The sequence below is a fragment of the Corvus hawaiiensis genome, chromosome 1 (assembly GCF_020740725.1).
Source record: "Corvus hawaiiensis isolate bCorHaw1 chromosome 1, bCorHaw1.pri.cur, whole genome shotgun sequence".
NCBI classification, from domain to species: domain Eukaryota; kingdom Metazoa; phylum Chordata; class Aves; order Passeriformes; family Corvidae; genus Corvus; species Corvus hawaiiensis.
In genome coordinates, this window is record NC_063213.1 from 80903423 (window position 1) to 80918958 (window position 15536).

At 45.7% G+C, this 15536-nt stretch overlaps 1 protein-coding gene across 1 annotated transcript in view; it reads left to right on the forward strand.

Annotated features, from left to right (window-relative positions):
• Positions 1 to 2765: 2765 nt before the first annotated feature.
• The window catches only part of ANKH (ANKH inorganic pyrophosphate transport regulator), a 107936-nt gene continuing 95165 nt past the window's right edge, over positions 2766 to 15536 (forward strand). The window contains exon 1 of the mRNA XM_048311604.1: positions 2766 to 3342. Coding sequence (XP_048167561.1) covers positions 3247 to 3342 — 96 coding nt within the window. The 5' untranslated portion in view covers positions 2766 to 3246. The remainder of the gene's footprint in view (positions 3343 to 15536) is intronic.

A 15536-nucleotide genomic window follows, 5' to 3' on the forward strand; every position in this document is an offset into this window, starting at 1 on the left:
CTGTAATGAATTCAAGGAGCAAATATGACCTGGGCTGAAGGAGAAGCACAAAAAAACTACAGTCAGCCCAGAAAAAGAAGACATGAATGGGAAGCAGAGACATAAACATAAAACCTTGCCTAACAGTTTATTAAATAATTTTAATGATTTTAATACATGGAACTCAAGAAAGCACCAGTTAGGCTAACATTTGCCCAGGACATTCCAGTACATGTGAGGAAGTAAAATGTAAAACTACTCTTAAAATAAAACTGTACTGCTTTGAGAAGATAAAAAATTAACCAGAGCCCTTAAGTGACCGATCAGATGGAAATTAATTAAAGATGTGAGGGGCAAGATTCATTATCTGGTGGAGTTAAAAAGTATCAACTACCTTATGAACACATGAAAAAAACCCAAATGGATACACTTTTCTTATACTACATTAACTACTTGGGTTTCTCAGTATTTCCAGGACTGAACATGATTTTGGGACAAATAATCACTATGTATTCTTTATAGTTTGCACTGTGAGGCACACGGTGTCCAAATGTTTTGATTCAAGAAGCTTTAATTTTGGGGTGGCTTGTTTTTGCCAGGAATTAGAGGAGATACTTCTCAAACATCAGCTCATCTGGAATTTTCAAATGGCAAGTTAAAATCATGTATTTACAAGTGGCTTTGGGGATTCCCTTTTACTTTTCTCTGACTAAAAACAGCACTAAAGGTTTCTTTCCCTTAAGTAAAGAATCTCTCTAAACTGAAACAAAAGAGGAACACTTCACAATGACAGCATTTTAAAATATGGAGTTTTAAACAATATTCTTCCATAATTTCATGTACAAGTTGTTCCCAGACCCATGGCAGGGAGGAATGAGCTCAGTGCCAGTAAAATCTAGTCCTGACAGAAAGAAATTAGTTACTGGCAATACAGTTATCTAAAACCATACACATTCTCAGGAAGAATGAATGTAATATTGAATTAATGCTTTAATATATATCCAGCCTTGAGTTCAAAAGGTACAAGGCTTGCTTCAAAGAAAAGACCTGCAACTTACACCTAAGTGTACGTAACAGCCATGTCTAAATTGGCAGGGAATTCAGCTCAGTGCAAGCAAAAAAGTAAAACAACGCAGCTGGCGTGAGGCCCCTGCATCTCTAAGAGTTTCTGCCTCAAGTCCAGCTTTAGCCTGGTTGGCTGGAGATTGAATGTTCCCTCTCGCTGGACCTGGTTTGAAGCTGTCCGATGGATGAACCACTGGTCCATCTGGAGATGATTAGCTCTGCCTTAGGATGATGAAGATTTGGTGCTTTTAATCCAAAGACACTCTTAGGCAACCACAAACAACTTCTGCTTCCCTCTTCTCAGTTTATGGTCCTCTCCTGTTTTTCTCTCCTTTGCTCCAGGACACCATGCCTGTGGCATTGCAAGTGATCTACAGGATGAAGGCAGGTTTGCTCTCTTGTAAGCATTTGAGTTTGCTCCCCGGTGCTCACAACGACGGCTGTTCCAGCTCAAGGATTGCTAGGTGAGGCAAACTCCAGTCATAGGAAGGAAAAACCTCCAGCACAACTGGGGCTGACTGCCAAAACACCTCAGGAGCCAGGAGCTCCTTCACTCTAGCCCCACCCCACAGCCTGTCATCCGTCTACCCGGGATTTTCAGAGCTCCCCTGCTGTTGACTCTCCAAATATGTGGAGTGGTGCTTGGTCATGGGAACATTTTAGTATAGTTGTCTTTGGGAGAGGGAGACTTTGCAGCACTTCTCTGCTGGCCACTACTCCTCTGAGAATCAGATACGGGTATCTGATACCTCACAGGGTTCCCACCTTCCCAAAATATTTGCCAGCTCTCCTGGAAGGGGACAAGGTGAAGGTAACACCATAAACCTAAGTGCCCCAGCGAAACTCAATTACAAAGAAACCTTGAAACCATCCTGCAGTTTTGAAAATGCTGAGAAACTTCTGCAAGTCTTTCGGAAGGGGGTTGCTTTCTCATCTTTCTCCCACCCTTAGGCTGGCAGGTCCCGGCTAAGAAGGCAGCCAGCGCCCCAGCCAGCGAGGGCCCTCCTGCAAGCTCCCTTGGGCCACAAGCGCATACCTTTCCCCAGAGCTTTGAAAGATGATGTTGCACTACCAAACGTTCAAGATTTATTTATTTCAGGTGTTTGACCAGAAGAGCTGTGGGTCAGACACATTGGTCGACGCCTCGTTCAGGACCCCCATCTTTCCTGCAGCTCCACGAGTGGCCCTGCCCGAGGCCCGAAGCCCACGGCCAGGGAACGCCTTCCCTTGCCCCCCGGCTGCACGAGGAGGGCGAGGGGCGCGCAGATGTGGGGAAGCCCACAGCGCCCGGCGGGGCCCGGCGGGGCGAAGGGGTGCGGACAGGTGCCGAGCCCGGTCCGGCCCGGCGCCGCCACGGCCGCGGGCGGGGGGCGCAGCGCGGCCGCTCCGCCGTCGGGAGGAGCCGCTCGGTGCCGCTCGGTGCCGCTCTTTCCCCCAGCGCCGCCGCCCGGCTGCGAGCGTGTGTCAAACCCACGTGCTCCGCCAGCCTGCGCACCGGGAGCGGCGCCCCGCGGCCGGGCCCCGCCGCCGGCCCCGCACCGCCCTGCGCGGGGACCTCCGCCGGCGGCCGCGCCGCACCGCGGCCTGCGCCGTCCCCGCGGCGGCGGGGAAGGAGGAGGAGAAGGAGGAGGAGGAGGAGGAGGAGGAGGAGGAGGAGGAGGAGGAGGAGGGCGGTGTTTTCCTGCGCGGCGCCGCGGCCGTCGCCCCGCCGCCGGCGAGCGTCAGGCGGGGGGGGGCCCGGCCCGGCCCTTCCCCTGGCCCCCGCGCCCCGAGGATGGCAGCGCTGCCCGCACGAGTGGCTGGCGGCGGTGTCCCTCCTCTTTTTTTTTCCGGCAGCGGCGGCGGCGGCGGCAGCGGCGGCGGATCATTGTTGTGTGGGAGGAGGGCGGCGGGGATGGACTTGATCTCTCGGGTCTCCTGCTGAGGCGGCAGCACAGCGCGCCCCGCCGCCCAGCCAGCGCCGCGCCGGGCAGGGAGGGACCGGACCGGCCCCCCGCCCGCTCCCCGGCTCTTTATTTTTAGGGGGCTCTGCTGCTTCTCTCCCTCGCCCTTATCTCCCCCCCCCCCCCTCCCCGCCCGCACACACGCACAGGGACACGCACGCACCCTCCTCCGGTGCCCTTTCATCCTTCCCCCCCGCCGTCCTCCCGCGCCGTCTCCTGCCACGGCAGATGCGCCGCGGGTCACCGCGCAACTGGGACTATGGTGAAATTTCCAGCGCTCACTAACTACTGGCCCCTGATCCGGTTCCTGGTCCCTCTCGGCATCACCAACATCGCCATCGACTTCGGGGAGCAGGTAAGGCAGCGCCTCTCCGGGGAGCTACCCTCTCTCTCCCGCTCGCCCGCCCTCCCGCAGCGCCGGTGTGGCGCGGTCGGCTCCTCCGCCGGGAAGGAAAGGGAAGGAAAGCCGTGCCGAGCCGTGCCCCGCCGTCCTGCCCCGGCTCATCGCGGCGGGCGGGGACTGCGGCCCCTGCGCCGATGGGGACAGCGGGCAGCCGGTGCCGGCGTGCCTGCCCCGGCGGCCGCCCGAGAGCACGGGCTGCCCCGCACCCCCAGGAGATGCCCGGGGAAGGACGGCAGGGTTTGAGTTGTTTTGGGGATTTTTTTCCCCTCGCATTTCAGGATTATATAATCTGAAATTACATAATGCATTGGCCGGGGGCTGGCTGTGGTTTATCCCCGCGCTGACACGGCCGCTCAGGTGCAGCAGCCCCTAGCGCAGTGCAGCGCGGCTCGGCGGCGGCTGGAGCCGGGCGCGGGGCGGGCGACCCGGCTGCCGCCGCCCGCTGCCGAAGGGACGCCGCGGCCCCCCCGCCCCGCCGCGCTGCCGCTGCCGCAGCGGTTCGGCCCCGCCGCCGGGAGCCCCCGCCGCGGCATCGCGGGAGGAGCGCGGCATCCCGCGGGGAGCCGCTCCGCGCCCCCGCGGGGAGGGGGCGACTTCCCGGCGGGGCTCCGAGCAGGTGAACCTCCCGCTGCACCCCTGCACCGCCCGTGTTCTGTGCGCCTCAGCGCTGCTGCAGTTCTGTAGCGGTGTTGGTGACCTAAGGCTGTCCCCTGGCATGGACACCGAGAAGATAGCCCGGTGTATCCGAACCCGCCGTCAGCCTATCTGCCTGACATGCAACCATCCCAGTTTGTCCTCCCAATCCCCGCTTGCTGCGTTTGCACCGAGAACATGTTCAGTGCTTGACGTACTCAATCCTCTGCCCGAGCTATCCCCGGTGGGTGCTCGTTTGCCACTGCACTGGGGCGTCGGGGAATCTCTTCTCCCGTTTCAGTATTTATGACAGTCCAGGCCCCGGTCTTGTGTTAGGCTGCACTATATAGGACTGTCATTACATTTTTAGTAGGATGGTATATACTACTACTTGCTCACAAGTGTTAAACTGGGCTGCCGCACTAGATATTGCACCCCAAATAGCTTTATCCTTGTCCTAAGTCACTCGGTTTGGCTATGAGGAATAGCCACTTGCTCCCGTGCTTCTTGAGCAAAGATACCAGAAAACTAGTGGGTACTTTCAAGCATTAGTAAAGAAGAAAGTGAAAGGAAAAATATGACAGTGGGAAAAAATAGCTAACATTAATCATATGTTTGTCATGGCTGTGTCAATTGCATTTTGATTCCTAGTCCTTTCAATAAAGAGTGATACTAAAAAATACAATTCCATCCTTATCTAACAATTACATGCTTTCCTACTAAGTCAGTCTTCTATAAAACATACTGGGGGGTGAGGGGGAAGGGAAATCTAAATATAGAAATGACAAAGGAAAAGGTGATTTAAATGCTAATAACTATGCCATGTTAATAACATACAGTAGAAGTTAAATTGAAGGCAGTGCACTCAGCAAACTGAGTATGACAGGTGCATTCATACAATTTGCTTCATACAAGGTCAGCTCAATTCAAGATAAATGTCAGCCTATAAAAAACCATCCCCTTGTCTTCAGTGTGCTCTGAACCAGGATTTCAAAATTTTGCAAGTAATTTTATAAGTGAGGGGCCTTCTGTCTGGCTGGGTACACAGGAGGGATGTTAATCTGTGGAGTATACATGTAAACACTTAAGCAACTTTGACAGTGCCAGGAACAAAAATATCTTAGAAAATTTGTTTTGTTTGATAGCCAAGTAATAGGATTGGCCCTTCAGGAGAGTTGGGGTTATCCCTTGTCTCAGATGGCAGCTTGGGGAGGTATTTAATTGAAAAGGGAGAAATCCAGCCTGCTAGAACTCTAACTTCTTTCAGGAGCAGAAACTGGAAAGATAGTTTTTGTACCAGCCTTACCTACATGGAAATAAGGAAACTGAAGCAGGAGCAAAGCTACACCAGGTCTGAAGGTTCTTCTTACAGACAAAAGGACAGTGATTTTATTTTCCTCCATGTAATACATGAAGTTACTTTTTGCACTTGTAGGACATTACTGTTGGACTTGTGAGGCTGAAAGTACATTGACTTGCTGAGCCAGTCACCTTTCTGTGTTACAAAATTGTAATAATTTTAATGCCAGGGCTGAATGGAAGCAACGTAGAAGAATGGGTGTGCCAACAGATAGCTCTGCAAAGGCTGTGGTACCCCTTCCTGTGAATGTATCCTGCAGATAAGAAAGATTTTTAAGAATGATAAGGGAAGTAATATTTGCATGAAGTAGTGTTACTTGCACTGGACAATACTGTAAAAGAGACAGGAGAACTACACGTCAGAAGTAAGAGATGACTAAAAAAAATAGGGAGAGAATGGACCTTGCCTGACCAGGGAAGAAGAGATGTGTAAGAAATGCTGTAAGTCATAAACCCTTTCGATATATGGTGTTCATACATTGCTCCCTCAAGTGGGGAGAATATTTGGAAGTAGAGCATTCAAAGCAGAGCCTTCTTAGCAAAACCTTATACTGTTAGATATCTGAGACTGAAAAATGAGAAACAAAGAGAATTATACCTTTTTTTTTTTCCTATTACCTTGAGAGGCTTTTCAGGGTATTGAGTAGTTGTAGTCAATAGCAGACATCACTAGAAAATTACCAGGTCCTTGGTATGCAGGTGCCTCTAGGTTCTTGCTACTTTAAAGGAAATTTACAGTAAGGCTAAAGAATGTTTGTAGACCATAGGTTAAGGCTGTCACCATTGCCCCATATAAGATGCTTGGTATGGCAAGCATGTTTAGTTTACAGGAAGTAAAAAATGCTGGCTCAGTGCTTAAGAACTAATAAGCTCTGCTCATGAAGTCACTTCCAGGACCACTATAGCCAGTGAAGAGCCTCCTATTGACCCCTGGACTTTAATCCAGTGATGCCTTAGGACAAGGCTATATTACAATGTTACTCCAATTTAGTGAGCTGACCTCATTTCTTCACCTCATAAGATCTCTTAGATAAGTACCTGGTATTTTCCCTCTACTAAAAAGTAATCCTGATGCATGACCAGGTAAATGACCAGAATATTAGAGAGATAAACCATTTCTAACCTACTTTCTTGATTTCCTTCTGTGACCCATTTCCAATTTATTTACAGTGCTGCATGGCTTTTATGAAATTAAATACTACATAGCTTTCTTCTTAAGAGTATGGTCTTCAGCAAAATAGTCCCAAATAGTTTGGTTAAACATTCCTTCTCCATTCAAATCTGTGTCTCTGTATGTCAGTAATGTGTGTGCATGTGCACACATCTCTTTTTCTCTAGGTATATGCATGCACACACAAATATACACAACAGAGCATTTTCATCCCAAGAGCTTAACACCACCAGAAGAGAGATGGTCCCTTTCATTCTGCCATCGATGACATTCAACTCTCAACATCTTTCCCTGATATTCATAATAATTGCTGTTGTATTTAAAGCTTGGCCATTGGAGAGCAGAGTTTGCATTAAAAATTCCGGCTCCCATGAGCTGGGATGCAGTACATCCCATAAGCTGGATGTACTTGCTTAGAAATAAATACATAAATAAATGCCTCCCATGTGATGGAGAACAACGCAACCTCAAACAACTCAACCAGCAAATAACAGCATCGCTACCCTGTAGGCTCAAAAATCCATCACCACCCACATCAGTTTTCTTTTAGTTTCAGAGCTGCTCACATATGTTGTGGTGGCCTGACTTGTAACATACGCATGCATTTGCATCAGCATTGTTACAAGGGGGGAAAGCTGAGGTGTGCATGAATTCTCTTTCTCAGAAGCACAGAATCAACCATAGGGAGCGCTAAATACAGTTTGCAAGTGTGGCTGGTTACTCTGCCGGATGCTCATGGGGTGGCAAAGGCCAGGCAGAGAGCAGTTCTTTCGCTCTCAAGGCTTGTCTGCAGTAGTCCCTTAATTATCAGCGGGAACGCTAGGAGGGGCTTTTTGTTTGGGGTATTTTTTTTAAGCTTTGTAGCTATCATGTATCGAGCCCCTGATCATTAGTTTGTGTCACTGCCAGTAGCTGTTGGCCGGGCGGTTTAACTTGCCAGCATAACTTATGTATGCAGACATGGTGTTCAGTGGCTTGTGGGCCCTTAGAAACTAAAACCGAGCAAGCGCAGCCCTGCTGCCTCCTTCTCCAGAGGTCATTCAGGTGCTCTGGTCCTGCAGAGAAGTTGCCATACACTGCCCACGTTGTAGTGTTGGAGATCCAACAGGCGAGCCATAAAGGAAATGCTAGATGTTTTAGATTCCAAATTATTTTGCAGTAATTGCTGGTTTTTTCTTGTATTTGATTGGGGGGTTTTGGCTGGTTTTTTGGCTGGTTTTTTTTTTTTTTACTTAAAAAAAGAAAGTTGCCAGAAAAGGAGAACAAGTCATGAATAATGTATCAAAAAGAATTAGTGAACTTATTGTCTGCCCATGCCATTTGCAAACTTAGTAGGGGGTTAAACATTTTGATTAATGCCTTATGAAGCTCGGTTTTGGGGTAAGCATTATTGTCTGGACATTCAAAACAAGTAATGGGAGAGTTCACATTCCCAGCTGTTCACCAGGGATTTGTGCCAAGTTGTGTAACCTTTCCGTGGCACAGTTTCCCTGCCTTTGAAGTGTGCCTAGACACCTACCTGTATGTAGATGTAATGAAAATTCATGTGTCAGAAGCACTCTGAGATGAAAGGTGCTGTATGAGTGCAAAGTACTCCTGTTACTGATGTTGTAAGAGGTCAGGGACTCGTTTAAATTGTGTAGGACTTTAGTACCATATAAACAAGAAAGCTAACAAGGTCCTATAATTGGTGTACAACATGACTGTATGTTATTACCACAACCGCATTACTAATAGGGTATGCTGATGGAAATGTCCTGTTTATTTTAAATGAATGTGAACCACACAGCATTTTAAATTAAATTTAGATGAAATTATGTTGAAGAAGGAAACATATACAGAGTAAACTATCAACAGAAGTTTTTTTGTTGTTATTCTTTTCCATGGCATTATTTTGAAGTAGTTTCTCTTGCAGAACTCACAAGCCAAAAAAGGAAATAGCTAGGAATGACCACTGAAATACATCCAGCTTTCCTGTTTAGAGTGAGCAAATCCAAGTGAGACCCTCTATGAAGGATTAAAAACCAAACCACATACACCAGAAGTAGTAATTTTCAGATTTTATACCTCAGCATTGTCTCCAGAGACTTTTCTGTAAGCAGCACAGCTTTACTTCCCTCTGCATGCCAGCCTGTGCCCTCCAGCCCTAGCTCCTAAGTGGTCATCTGTCAAGCACTGGAGGTTTTCACACCAGTGCTAGGTGGGCTCTAGACCATGTGGACAACTCTTGAGACTACCCTAGAGGTTAATTAGGCTTATCTGTCTGTGTTAGTGCAGCGGGCGTTAGACCCCAGGCATTGCATTCACCACTCGCACAGAGCATTTGCTGGCATTTCACAGCAAGCAGTGCATGCTGAGATCTGGGAAGAAGTCAAAGATCTCATAAACCATTGCAGATAAAAGCCAAATCCCAGCAAAGCGCTAATGTTCTTAAAGCTGACAAAGACTTACTCCTGGCAGCTAAACCAATATGTATTTGCATTTTATAGCATGCAAGGTACAAAATAAACAGGTTATGAAGAGCACTGGGGCTATCACCACTGGAGATTTCACATGGTACTAGAAATTATGAGAATGAACCTACTAATGAGGTGTCCATTCCCTGCAGTGCTCCATGTTGCCATAGTGTAAAATACATAATCTTGAGCTAGGACTTGTTTTGCTTCGTTTGTCAGAACCTTCCCTTTTTTTATCCTGCTCTCTCCTTCCTTCACAAAACCATCCAGTTCCCTGCCTCCCGCCTCCCACCTCCCATGGCTGTGTCAGCTTGGCTCTAAGGACTTCTCTGGACTTTCTTATGCTTCACTGTTAAGAACTGGGAGGTTTTGTACTTGATGATAACCATTCAGCATGTCTGAAGGAGTTGGCTATCTGTAGAGCTGTAGAGATAGCTTATTTTCAGGACAGGTTGGAAGGAGGGAGGGAAAAACAACTCCATGCAGCCACTTTTTAATGAAGTAATTTAATTAATCTCAAACTGTACGTTCAGATGATAATTGCCCACCAGGTTGCTGGAGAATAAAACTTTGAGGTCTGTGGGATGGAAACAATTCTCCCTACCAGAAGATTAACTCATGCAGTGGGAGACAAGGAGCATTTAGAGCTTTGCCAAGCAGTCCCAGTTCCCAGTCTCTAGGCTGGAGGGCCCTCTCTGGAGATAACTCCAGACATAATATCATTAGATATCCACTGAAAAAGGTGCTAAGGGTAACCAAATACTTCTCATGCTTATTTCAGAGATAAGGCTTCTCCTCCCTACGCCAGTGAAAATCTGGAAGACTAAGACAGCATCAGGAATTGAAATCAGGGGTTGAAAATACTCCAAGCCTAATTTTAAAACATGGGTTCAAAACTGAAATTTGAAAGGGTTTTGAACCCCTCTATTCTGTATCATGTTGAGAAATCCCCGAAGTAAAACTTTAGGTTGTGAACTGACCATTTGATTTGTTTCGGGGCTTTTCTTGTTTATTTCTTTTGGCTGCCTTTTTCTAAAACGAAGAAAGCTGATTTCTCTTTACATTTGCTTTGGTCTGAGCTGATTGCTTTTAAATCATTGCTCATTTTGCTGCTGCCTGAAGAACTTGGTTGTATACAAAGGCTTATATGACAGGGCCAATCTTATGACTGAAGATAAGTGTCTTTTTATATGCAAAGAAGGCATACACTCAAGGCTCCAGCTCTGAAAGTGCAGATTCTATGTGTTCCTATCTTGATCCTAGAAAAGACATTTCTTTGTCTTTGTGTGAGTTTCATCAGTTCTAAAATAGTGATGTGTTTCACAAGGCAGTTACAAAGTATATTCCTTCATATTTGTAAAACATGGATGTAAGTTGCTGTATAAATAGAAAATTTAAATATATCTGCCAGCTCATGCAGAAAATTCCATGCATAAAACTGAGCAATTCCAAACAGATTTTGCTTTGCAGCTACTTTGAGAAATCTGTAATGTTTTTAAATAACAGATATTACTGCTGAGCTCAATTCCTGCTTAAATGACATATCAGAAAATGTGTTTCTTAAAAAAAATACATGAAATTTGTAACTATCTTAGATTTTAACTAACTAATTTAATCAGCTATTGATAGCTCATGCTCTTTGTACTTGGAAACCTGTGAATTTTGGGGTGAGGGAAACAGGAATGTTAATATGCAATTAGATCATCAGATTGCACTTCTTTCTGCTTGCTCGATTTTCTACTGACATGATATTGCTGTAGCTATGGTTTTAGACACCACCACTGTCTCTTGAGATAACCATTAGATAGAGAATTAAAAAAGAACCAGCATAAGAGATGTGAATGACCCGTGCACTTCAGTGTCCGAAACAGCAAAGCTCTGCAGTTCTCCCATCTTCTGTCTCCTCTACGGTATCACCTCTCTTTCAGATTTTCCACAGAACTTCACTACCTAGCTATGGAGTTTTTCTACATGTGCAGTTTTTCTTGATGAGTTCCCTCCTGATGTAATGCAGAATAAAAGAGCCTGCATGAAACATTAACTAAGAATAATTCCAGGTGTAAATATTCATTTTGTTCCAAAGAGGGCTGAAGTAGAGCATTGTTATTTGCAAAGGCACAGTTGATTTCCACAGCTTTTGCAAGAGCATTCTAAAAAAGGACAAAGGAAAAATACTGGAGAGTAAGGAGCAGGTTGTTGAAAAATAAGTGCCACAAGGGTGTGAAATCTCTCAAGTACTATTTTAATTATTTTTCCAAAGATGATGCAAAAAAATTCACTGTTCCTGTTTTGGCTGGAGTGTTACTGTTGGAGAAAGGGTGGTCACTGTTGCCCAACATGTCCAGTTTTCTTTACTGATGTAGGGGTTCAGCAAGAGTTCAGCTTTTAGTGTGGGAAGTGAATAAACTGCAAGACACTACTTATTTTCAAGTGTTTTGCTTCACATAGTATTTCTGCATTGTTAAGGCAGTTTTTTCCAACCCTTTTCAATTTTGACAGCCCAGAAAATTTTCAGTGGAGTGCTGAGAAAATTCACATGCATAGGAGCTGGAGAACCTACATGGTTTTATATTTCTTCATTACCTGTTTCCAACTCCTTGTAAACATTCCCTAAGGTACAGGGTTCTGTGGGGCTGAAATCTCACCAAACCAAAGCATGTGCTAGTCTGTTTGCTGACAAGTACATTTGAAAGGCTTTTGACTGGGAGATGGTCTGTCTTCTGGCCTTCTTACCTGTGTTTTGTACTTAAATTAGTGAATGAAGTCAAATGCAGGCTGCACCTGAACTTTAATGTGCTGGCATGGGTTTTGCCTGTGCTGGCTGAAGAATGCAGTAGTGCCTGCCAGCTGGGACTGATTTTTTTCCTTCATCAAGTCCAATGTGCAGCGTGTGTAGGTATAAGGGGTGCAACCACATAACCCAATGTTCTTCCCTTGTTTTTTAAAAGATGGTATTTGACATCTACTTTCCTGAAAATGCAGGTTTTATGTCTCGATTTTATTGGGCTCTTTTTCCTGTTCGCTTCCTACTCACCCCTCCCTCCTTCTGCTGCGTACCAGTGACCAGTATCTTATTTTTGTAACCTCTGTGTTAGTATACAGTAGCTGCTGTTCCTGTAGCCATGGGTAGCTAAGGTGCGGTAGCCTCTGATCCACCTCTGGCAGCTTCTCTCCTCAAGGCAAAGGCTTTCCTTGCCACAACATACCAATGTGCTCCTAGAACTTGGCAGCCTTTGATCTCAAATCTGCTGTCCTGCAGATGGAAGACAGATTCTTGAACAAGTCCTTCATTGCCATTTCCTCTGTCAGCATCTTAGCAATTAAAAACCCTTTAGGCCATTTGAAAAGAAAATGAATTGTTAGCAGTATCACAGGGTGGGACGACACTTCACATTTTTGGTTCTGTTGAGAGGGGAAAAAATGTCAGTTACGCAAGAGGAAAGATTATAGAAGTGAAGCATTTATAGCTTGGACGGAAAAGGGAGTTTGATAACCATCTGCAGTTGTATGAACTGTGCTGTGGTCATGAAGGAGAGGAAAGGGGAAATGAGGTTACCTAGGTCACTGCTGTGGAGAAGAATGTGGGCAGGAGCGGTGAGAAAGATTGGGGTGGTAAACAGAGTTTAAACTGAAAAGATTCCAGATGATTTTCCAATTAAAAAGCAGAAGTTTTTCCCTCTCACTTTACTTCCTTCTAAATGTGGCACAAAGAGTGTTGGCCTTTAGACAGCATTAGGTGGTGATCACTGTAAAGTGCTGTACATGATGGGTCAAACCTGAAGACCACATTTTCTGGTGAGGGAGACAACCAGCTGGAGAACCTCATACTCCTCAAAGGCATTCAGTGCACTCTAGAAGGACATTGTAGTTACAGGCTCTTACTAAGGTAAAGTGTAAAAAACCTGCCACTAAGAGGTGAGGAATTTATTTTATTAATAATTGGTGGTCATAATACAGTTTTCTCACAGCACCCTGTTTTTCACATGCTGCCTCCCAGATTCAGCATACAGAGAGCACTTACTAGGGAGAGAAACCAGGGCTACCTAGCTAGTGGAAGTATTGACTGTGAATCCTTGTCTTGTTCCTTTTAGAAGCATTCACTGGAGGCAGCATGCCCTTTGCTACCCAGGTGAACAATACACTGTGTTAGGGTCTCCCTGGTAGGGCTGAGGGGAAAACATCCAAACAAAACAAGTGTATTGAAATGGAGGAGCCTTTCCAGTATGAGAGAAGCAGAGTGTTGAGATGTCCTCAGTGTGGAAGTAAGGGAGATCTTAACTCTGCTTTTTAGCTGGAGGCTTGCTGAGTTTTTTAAAGGCATAAACTGCCGGGAGACAAGACTTGGCAAGCACAGGGGAGGTTTCAGTCCTGTGGTCCCATATGCTATATGTCCACAGCCCTGCAGCCTTTCTTGACCTTTCTCACTTACCCTTTCTTACTGTCTTTCCAGTTCAGTTCTTTGGGTTCTTTGGTTGGTTGTCCCATGGGTGCTGGAGTGTATTAGTTATACAGACATCTCTGTGGCTGTGTTCCCAGACTGGGGCTGCAGTGCAGCACCTCTCCCTAATTGCTACCGGGGAGCCCATCCATTTTGCCCTCATCCTGTTACTGGCTTGGGTAATTTATTCCATCATTCCATCCCCCTTCCTCCTCCACTGTGTCATTTTGGATATGACTTTGAACATTAGAATTATTTGCAACCTACTCAGCCCAAGAGGCCAGCTAAGAAGATGGGGTCACACCAGCCACCAACTCTGCCCAACGGAAGTGAAAATGCCAGGTGATGTACTTGACATCTCTGGTCATTTTTCTCTGCACTTCAGCAGCACATAACAACTGGTAATGCAGGCCTCCAAATTTAGTGTGACAGCACTGTCAGCTTCCCCTGTAGTTATGTTGGGTCATAACAATTTTGCAATCTTAAGCGTTCACTTTAAAAGAGGAAGAAAATCCAAACCACGCAACATTTTTCAGCTTATTAAAACACCAAAGGCAGTCATCCGCTGAAAGCTTTTTTTGTCACGGGTAAGCATGTTTTTCACATGCTTCTTTAAGACACACATGCACATGCATATGTATGAGGTGTGTTGTGAGCAGGAGACTGCCTTTGTAGGAGAATTACACACTGAGTGGTGCTAAAGTACTGTCTTGATTACTACTGACTTACATCCAAGACTGTAAGGTCAAGGAAATAAGGAGATGGGCTGTAACTGCACATGTACCTGAGGTGTTGCTTATAGTTTGAGCCATCTCTGGTTACATGTTGCATGTGCAAATGCTGTTTTGTTTTTGAATCAATGGTTTTGTACATGGATTTTATCTTTCCAAAATGTGACCTTGGGAGCACTCCTGATCACTGCACCACTGTTCTTTATATACTTGTGGGCAGTCATTTTGCTTCAGAGTGTTTTATTTCAAAGCATGAAAGCATGACGACCTTTCAGTATTCACAGTCTTGTTCTTATATGAGCTTTCTGAGATGCAGTCAACGGTCTGCTGGTTAGGACATGCTCCAGCATTGTAATAGTCTTGGGAAGAGCTTTCATCAGCAGTGCCTTCTGGATCTAATATATAAGTAGTGTGGGTTTTTTCTGTTAATACAGTGCAGAGACCAGTGTTTCTGTCTTTAAATAAATTCATAATAAATCACTGCAGGTATCCTGCTTGACATTTTCTTAGTCTAGGCTTGACCTGTTGGTGAGCTTTGAGTCGCTGTCCAGAAAAGGCCAATGTCATTGTGGGCTAGCTTTTCCAAATCACAGCATGCCATTTTTGTCAGCTGCAAGCTCCTACCACTTTGTGGGTGGTTGCATCACTGAGGAGAAAATAGCTAACGAAGGCACAATCATTGCCTCGGGACTTTGTCAAGGAAACCTCATGTGAAGTTACATACTTGTGACTTTGAGCTCCAAGAGTTTGGTTATGCTTGCAGTAATCTGCAGATGTGGGGTGTGCTGTATTCTGTGTGCATCCAGAGATTGAAAGGGGAAATGAGTGCTAAGAAAGAGAGGTTTAGATCAAGAGGGAAGCTGTCTGAAAGGGAAAAGCCTGACATCTTTAGCTTCAGAAATATTAGCACATCCCAGAAGTCCTGGGTCATGAAAGCTTTTCACTGCATTGGAAGGGCTGAAATGCTCCAGTCAAAGTGACTGTGGGGCCATAATTTCATCACTAATATCTTGCTGAATAGCAAACTAGAAACTTTTCCCTCTGTCATTCTGCTGGAAGTCTAAGGCAGACAAAGGAGGCATGCCAGTGCAAGTTCAGCTTAATGAGAAGACCATCGGGTTCTGTATGACCAGCATTGAGAAGAATGTCAAATCAATACTTGTCCAGCTGGTGATAAAGGATAACCTGAGCTTAACTGTAGAAATAAATGGAGGAAAAAATATGACTCACTAATGTCCTTGGCCTTTTTTCATGAACAGAGAATAGTAGCAGCACGTGAAACCATTAGATATGAATACAGTCTCTTGAGAGCTCTGAGTATGGAGTGCTATGACAAGAAATAAGCAAATTGGCTGGAC